General features: G+C 31.1%; 1 protein-coding gene across 2 annotated transcripts; it reads right to left on the bottom strand.

Annotated features, from left to right (window-relative positions):
- Positions 1–2,815: 2,815 nt before the first annotated feature.
- Positions 2,816–7,934, bottom strand: LOC148855634 (11-beta-hydroxysteroid dehydrogenase A-like). 2 transcript variants are annotated; one of them, XM_088982466.1, is made up of 7 exons: positions 7,737–7,934; positions 7,423–7,615; positions 7,119–7,204; positions 6,193–6,324; positions 5,931–6,095; positions 3,102–3,320; positions 2,816–3,059 (listed from the first exon to the last, which is right to left on the bottom strand). In XM_088982466.1, exons 1-6 carry the CDS (start codon positions 7,917–7,919, stop codon positions 3,126–3,128), a joined length of 954 nt encoding a protein of 317 aa, XP_088838592.1. In that variant the 5' UTR covers positions 7,920–7,934; the 3' UTR covers positions 2,816–3,059; positions 3,102–3,125. The 2 variants fall into 2 exon arrangements, with proteins under 2 accessions (XP_088838592.1, XP_088838590.1); XM_088982464.1 differs by having other exon boundaries at positions 2,816–3,320.
- Between the last annotated feature and the right edge of the window lie 1,035 nt (positions 7,935–8,969).

Below are 8,969 nucleotides of genomic sequence, written 5' to 3' on the forward strand. Positions count from 1 at the left end.
CAATTGTTATTATGAAAATTTTTATTTTTTGTAAATATTTTTTCAATTATTATCTAATACAAATATGCAATTAAACAAATAATAACTGTTTTCATATTTTTGAGGCCACAATTATATTCACATTCAAATAATAGATTACCATGTGAAATATATCAATGCCTTTTATTTTGTATTTTTTAAATATTACTTAAAAATCTTTTTAATTGTTTTAAACATTTTTCCAAGTTTTATCTAATCCGTTTAAGCAATTAACAATCATTGAATCAAACAATTATATAAAATTTGTAATTATTGAATCAAACATTTTTCTGTATTTTTAAATAATCATTTATTTTTACTCAAATAATTAATTTGCATGTTTTATTCTAAAAATTAAACAAATATTATTTTTTGAATGGCTTCATGGACATCTATTATTTTTATTCTAAAATTAATAATTATTTTGCATGTTTTATTCTAAAAACTAAATAATTATTTACTTTTATTCAAATAATTATTTTTCATGTTTTATTTTAAAAAGTAAATATGTAACATAAAATTTGAATGAATTTATGGACAAAATAGATGAAGTACTTATTTTGCATATTTTATTGTAAAAACTAAATAATTATTTATTTTATTGAAATAATTATTTTGCATGTTTTATTCTAAAAAATAAACTAAAATTTAAAAAGTAAATATGTAACAGAAAAATTGAATGGGTTTATGAACATAATAGATCATCCATATATTTATTGTAAATATTTATTATTAGAATTTTACCATAGCAAAAAATTAGAGAAATAAATAAATATTTATAATCTAAAAATAAAAATAAAAAACAAATTAAATTTTCCATATGATATTTCAATATATTGATGTCATCCTTAGCTCTACAACATACTCAACCTATAGGATTAGATCACAAAAAAAAACTGAAGAAATTATCTATATATTATATATTATTCTAAAAATTAAAAAAATAAAAAGATCAATTATTAGAAGAAATTTAAATTGATCTATGGACATGATAGATCATCCATAGATCTACAACATAATCAATATTTAGAGGTAGATCACAAAAAAAAAACCTAAAATTTTCATTTCTTTCAGATTTTTAATATTCTAGAAAATTTTCAAATATTCACAAAGATCTACATATAGGAGCAAAATAAATGGGATTTTTTGCACAAGAATAACATATCAACATACACAAAGATGTTTTTAAGCATCCAAACTAAAGAAAAAAAAACACAAAAACATTGGTTGAGATAGTAAAAAAATTTGAAAAAACATACATATTTTCGCTCATTTTTTAACAATCTTGAAAAACTTATTGGATCTTGGAAATTTATGGACATTTTGGTGGGTTTTGGCTAGATTTCAATCTCCAAGAATGGTATGAAGATTTCTAGAGGGTTTTGGGAAGAAAGAGGGCTTCTAAAATGGGTTTAGAAGCCCTCTTTCGAATGAAGTTTTTTTTTTTTTTTTTTGCAATAGTAAAATCATACTGTATAGGCCGATACTCACTGAAACATTATTGATACGGGTACGATACATTTTTGGAATGGCGAAAAGGAACAGTACTAAAGATTTGGTACCATTCCCCGTGCCAGAACCTCAAAGATATGATACATATCAGTCGATACGGGCCGATACGTAATGAAATTTTGAACCTTGACCACCATTACTAAACTCGAGCACTGAGGATTAATGAGAATGGAGCAATATCAAATTCAGTAATAGCATTCCTACGATATGCATTAATTAAGGTTATGTTTGGTTTGAAGGAAAAGGTAAGGAAAGGTAAGGAAACCTGTACAAGATTTGTAAAGGCTTCCTTACCTTTCCCTACTTTTTCCTTCAAATCAAATATAGCCTAAGGGTTCGACTATGATATGGAAAATATATAATATCCTATAAATAACTGACCAATAAACCAGAATCATAAATATGGTAAGAAACATGGTGTTATTTATCAAAATTCATAGATGAGTTTTGATTCATCAAAACTCTTTCCATACCATATCATTTCTGCACCATAGATTTTCCCATTAATTAAAACCGAAAGTTCCATTTGTTTTGTTGCCAACAGAGTATATGATTGCTGGTTTGCTTTCCTTCCATGTTTTGAATCAGTCACAAACTATATTGTCTCATGCTATCAGTTTTGAGAATTTGAGAAATTGTTTCTCTAAAAATCTGCAAAATTGAGGTTGTGAAATTGGTTTCTCACTTAGGCCCTGTTCACTTTTTGGGAAGTTAATTGTTCGGATAAATGTAATTATCCAGGTAAGTGCATTTATATATATTTTTTATTTCTCAGGTAATTAAATAAGAAAATGACCATTTTATCCTTAAAAAAAACATTATTAATAGGTACAAATTTTTCTCATCCAACTTCTAAGTATTGACAATTTTCTCCCAAATGGAAAAATTACTTACACACTTGAGAAATGGATATGATACCTAAAGAAAATAAATTTTCCATAAACCCCACATAAATTTAGAAAAAAATAAACATGAGAATCTTGGTCAATGAAAACCAAAATCCTATTGACCAATATTTTCCCTCTCAAAATCTAAAAAAGAAAACAAAGAGGCCCTTAGTTTTATCTATTTCTTTGAATGTACAAAATTGATTCTGACTTGTATAGCATCATTATTTAACCGATTTCCCCCCAATTTTTCTTACATTTGCCAATTTATTACAAAGAAAATGACGACAAAGGCGTTTATGTATGTGCTGTGTACACTCAAATTAACCTAAATCCTTGTTTGGTATTGTGGCATCTATTTGATAAAAAAAAAAAATATTCGCATAGTGACCGAGAGCTTGAATTAAATCTACTAAATAAACAAATTAAACCATCCCAGAACAAAGTAATACAATAACAACAACTCCAACTAGCTAGCAGTGAAAGTTTATCTTCAATTATAACTAGATGGGTACTCTACAAATTTCAAGAATAGATCTACAAAGGACATCAGAAGAGTGAATTGCACTTTTATCCTACTATATGGACCAAGTCTAACCGACAGTAGAAGAAACTCTACTATTGGGTTTTACTATAATGCAGATATATATATATATATATATATATATATATATATATATATATATATATATATATATATATATATATCTAGGATTTACCTGGGTTGGGTATGTATAGAAAGCGTGTTAACCATTCGACCAGCCCTGGGCAAACGAACTGGAACAGTACCAACACTCTGAACCACGACGGCTCTATTACATATCTATCTCCACGGCATGCTCCATCTACAATGGCTTTTGCGCATTTTCCTGTGCTCTGAACTGGAAAAATGCTGGCTACAATCTGCATTCCCAACACCCATATACACATTCCTATATCATCATGCATGCAATACCCATACATGTCTTAAACCAGACCCAATAATCCACAGAAACAGGTTATAGTTGAATAGTAACTAATGGGACAAACCCATTCCGGAGCTTGAGTTATTTTCCCTCCAATTCAACCGATCAGTGGTTCAACAATGCAAATCAATATGTGGGTCCTATTTGTTTTTCGAGAAATAGGAGGGGCGAAAGTTGGTCAAGGGAAAAAGATTACTATTGACCAACTTTATAATGTTTTTTTTCGATAAGTTCTAAGGCCCATGATAAAGTTAGTTTGCCTAAGTATCATTTATCCTGATAAGCGGTATTCATCTCCTAAGTGGGTAACTTTTTCCACCTAATCAGAAGGTTTACAAAAACATAATGTTGCAATTTTGACCATTTTAACATTAGTTTTTTAATATAGGTCAAAAAGTCATTATAAAATTTACCTAGGAATTAAAATAATAAGGATAAGTAAACTTGTCCCAATAAGCAAGTGTTTCCTAGAAAACATTTACTTGGATAAATGCACTTATCTGGGTATGACCTTTTAAAAAAGGAACAAAGCCATAATATCACCACCAAACATCTATACTACTATAAAAAGTACCAATAGTGTCTAAATTGTCTGGAATATTTTTGGACTAAAATATCCCTTTTTTGAAATAGGGTCCCTATCTATTATGAGGGCAGAAAATATAATTTGAATTCTATTATTCATTGCATTCAATTCTCTCTCATGAAATTCCATTGAAGGTATTAACTCTCATTCGCCTTCATTTAACCATATATTTAAGGCATTTTTGTTTCTTTTAATTACTAAATTCCACTAACTAAATCCATACATAAATAATTCTAATAACATAAAAATTTATACTTTTGAAATTGATATGGAAAAGCAGTATTTTTATGTGGTGGTAAGAAATTAAACAATTTTGGGTCAAAAAGGCCAACCCATGTTGCATTGTTGCCACAATTAAATAAAAAAATTAAAACTTGATAAAATGCAAAAAAAAAATATGGAAATTAAAGAAAATTTTGGGAACATCTTTAATATCATATATTCATCATATTAGACAATAATAAGTATGATAAATAAGAAATACTTTAATTAATGATGAAAATGGAATATAAAATTTAAAATCAATTGGAAATAAAATTATTTTCCTATTCTCTCTCATTAAATCTCATATCTAAGGTGTATGCACTCATTAAATCCTATATTTAAGATATATTTTCTCATCATTAAATTCTATTAATTAAATCCACAACATTGATTTTAATAATATAAAAATAAATATTTTGAAAAATAATTTGAAAATAAAACCATTTTCTTCCCTCCCATTGATGGATAAGAAATTCAACCGTTTGGGTCAAATGGATTAACCAATAATGCCATAATCAAATAATAAAAAATCAAAATAAATAAAATACAAAAATACAAAAAAAAAATGAGCATATCTTTAATATTATATATTCATCATACTAAATAAAATTAAGTATGAAATGTAAGAAATATTTTTATTAACAATGAATAATAAATATTTAGAAAAGATAGAACACAAAAAATGAAAAGTATACAATTTTATCGTAAACATTTGGGGACATTTCTAATGTTATATATTCATCATATTAAATAAAAATGTTAAAATAAAAATTATTTTTATTTATGATTAAAATGGAATATAAAACTATATAATAATAATAATAATAATAATAATAATAATAATAATAATAATAATAATAATAATGGTGATGATAATAATTGTCATTGTAATTAAAATTTTCAACGTACAATGCACACCCATATTTACTAGTATATAAAAAAATCAAAAATAAAACAGAAGAGTATAGTAACCCTCTAAACAGGGTTCAACTTCCCAAGTTGATGGATCATTAGTAACAAAGACAATGAGACTTGTAAAGGATTTAGGTTGACCCGAACCAGTATTGTGACTATGATCACTAATCACAATAATGTCATCACACATTTCAAAATAAAAAAAAAAAAAGCATTAATATAATAACTTCATAAGCATGTCAAATGGGTCAGTAGTTCAACAACTCCAAAGATGGGTACTAAGACAATGGATTTTAAAAAGATGTCATTTCGCAAGTATTTTTTGAAAGATCTTCTGAAACATCTAATAGTGAGTTTTTACATAAAAATCTTGGCAGCCTATAGACTATTTGGTTGGAGGTGCATCTTTCCATGCATTTTTCCGCGCAAAGACAAGACTGCCCAAAATAAGCTCAAATCGAACTTCTTGTGTATTTTTGTGCACAGCCTTTCAGCGGCTAAATCTTCCTCCAACCAAAAAAAAAAATTCATAGACTGCCAAACTTTTAAACAATCAACAGCCTGTATGGAAAGACTCACCAAACCGGGCCAAAGATTTTTAGGTTCACTCGAACTAATATTGTGATGATCACCGGCCCAATTAACATAGCCAAGTTAAGGATGGTCTAATTGAATACAAGCTAGGACCAACAGAGGGTTTTCAATTTTTCATTACCCAAATAAATTTCTAGGCTAGCACGAAATATATACCAAGAGTCATCCTTGCTACAGCCAATTTCTTACCTCTTTCATTTTCTGATCCACCTTCACTTCACCTTCATTGGTCAGGTGCTTTCCCTGGATCATCTCTGATTCAATAAACCCTGGAGCTACTGTTGTTATTTTGATTTCTGGTGCTAATTCAACTCTCAATGTCTCGTAGAAGTTCAGCAACGCAGCTTTACTTGCCTGAGAGACGCCATATATTGAAGACATTCAGTTTTAAAGAGAGAATCAAAACAAGAAATAATGAGAAATGGCTTGTATTTCCAAGCTTTCCACTTACACCATACACGCTCGACCACGGTGAGACCAACCACCCAGTCGCTGAAGCATTCACAACGATCTTGCCCCTGCTCCTTTTCAGGTGTGGAATTGCAAAACGAGTGGGATAGATTGACCCCCAAAAGTTGATATCCTACATAATCCAACACGCTACTAATTTGCTTCAAAAAAAAAAGGAAAATTTTAATGACCCGTTTAATTTTTGGATTTTGAGAGGGGGGAGTTCATGAAATTTTAGTTGAAATTGATCGAGACACCCATGTTATTCTTTCAGATTTATGAGGTTTTATGAAAAACCTATTTTTCTTGTCAAAGTGATACTCATTATTCCATATAGGTAATAACTTTCCCACTAAAGGTAAGTTGCCAACACTCAGATGGGATAAAATTGACAGTTTTAACAATTATTGTTTTTTATAACTAAAAGGGTCATTATCTTATTTACCTGAGAAAAAAAAACGGATTAAATAGGCACATGATTTGCCACAGTTAAGTTTTTCCCATGTTGTGTCTTTCCAACATCATAATCAAGGGGCGGGATATAGTAGGCACAACAAAGTAAGCACGTTAATTGAACACTTGATAAATATTTTGACAACTATCAAAAGTGGGTATTAATTTTTTTCAAGGATAGGCTGGGGTATTTTAAGAGACAATTGTCAAAAAAAAAATAATAAATGCTCATTTGACGTGCTTACATCTTACATCGTTGTGCCTACCTAATCCGAACTGCATAATCAAACCCTAAAAAAATATGAGAAGTTCAAAACTTAGGTTTCGGAAATACAAGGAAGGAATGAAATTAATGAAATAAGTTTGGGGACGAAGGTGTCACTAGCCCAAAGCAAAAGGTGGGTCTCATTATTATAACCCAAAAGAAAAGCAAAAAGTCACGCTACAGTTATATAATTACTTGGAAGTAATTACCATCACAGATGTGAAATTTGCGACATTAACTGCTTCTTTGAATAGGCAAAAGCTATCAATCCCAGCGTTGCACACCAGATGATCCACTGCAAACCAGAAACTTGAAACCCTTTATACATTAGCAAAACAATGAACTACTCCTAAGGCTCAGTTTGGAAGTAGCACAAATGCAAATTTGTAGAGCGTAAAACTTTATATTTTATATTATTTTGTATGTATTTGCACTCTACAAATTTGCATTTGCATTTGTACTCCTTCCAAACTGAAACTAAATAAAGAAGCAAGCTCTAGCTGCTGGATTTACGCCTGCCGAACTGGTTCACTGTTTCTTCAACAAATCGCTGACAATCATCCACTTTGGACACGTCTGCCGGAACAACTAAAACATGGGGAGAACCCAGCAGACGACACTTCTCAGCGATTACTCGGAGATAATTCTCTCGTCTTGCCACGAGCACCAATGAAGCTCCTCTCTTTGCATACTCGTAGGCGAGGTGCTGCCAAATAAAATGAGGATCCATCAGCCAAGCATCAGTCGTCACCTACCACCCAACAAATTATATTCTGCACTAATTCGATTAGATCGATCTGTAAGCGCAGTTGAGATTTTGCACAAACCTCTCCGATTCCTGATGAAGCCCCAGTGATGAGAACAACTTTTCCGGCCATGTTCTCCATGTAGATATATGCTAGAATGAATCTTATAAACCTGAAGATGATCAACAGAGGAAAGGTGAGACAAAGCAGAAGGAAAGCTATGGGAGGAGATACCAGATTCAGGAAGGTATGAATGTTATCCATGGCCTTACAACATATTGTTCAACCCATGCATGGAAGCATTTTATACGTACGACTTTGAGTGTTTTAATAATGTTTAGAGTCATAATTGATTATTAGTGTACTGTGATCAGCAGCCTCGCTATATTTTTAGTAAGTTGGTGAGTTTAATTAGGAGTAAGGAGTTCCCCATTTGCCAACCGAAAGATGAGCTCTATTCATTTGGCAATAAATTTTGTAGGTGGGAAGGTTGGCAATAATATCATCAAAACTCTCAGAAGTAGATAGAGTTCAGTGTGGGTGTGGGTACTTTGGAACCATTCTGGACCTGCTGCGAATACATGAGTGAGTACGGAAGTGAGGAGCAGATCCGGTTTCGGGTGAGTATGGGGCTACGTAACCAATCACAATCACATGCACGGGACCCAAAAGAACCTTGTGTCCAAAGTCCAATGCATATTGAATACTGACGTGTCCGGGTCTACTGGTAGGTGGTAGCCTTTTAATTCAATAAAATGGACTAGTGTATTTTCATGGTTATATTGTTAGGTTGAGTTCAGTTACTGCACTTTTTCAATCCAATTCCTAGGGTGTCAATGGATAAATCAAAAATAATTTGGACAGATTAGACGGACGGATAAGACATATTCAATTGGATTGGATTGGACCTGGTCCATATATATATACTAAATCTATATTGGATTGAGATTTGTTTCTGTCCATTCGTAGAAGATAAAAATATAGGTGTCAATGGACTAGGTTTGAATTAGAATTAATCTAAATTAAAACAATTTTGAACAGATTAGATGATCCAGACATTGAATTGGACCAGTCCAAAATATTCATTGGATTGGACTGTACCTCGTCCATTTGCAATGTACTCACATTGGGCTGGATTGGATTGGACCAAATCCAATCCAATTGATACCCCTAGTTCCAATGACAATCTTACCAGAAGAAAATAGGGCTGCAGCTCGGGCGGGTGGTGAGCCCAAACCGAGCTTGGACTGACCCATCCTTAGACTTGGATTTTCGGTCTTCAGGTTAGATCAATTCCAGCTTTTAGGTAGTCTG

This window comes from Nelumbo lutea, chromosome 4, assembly GCF_056320005.1.
Source record: "Nelumbo lutea isolate HS-2025 chromosome 4, American lotus-T2T, whole genome shotgun sequence".
NCBI classification, from domain to species: Eukaryota; Viridiplantae; Streptophyta; class Magnoliopsida; order Proteales; family Nelumbonaceae; genus Nelumbo; species Nelumbo lutea.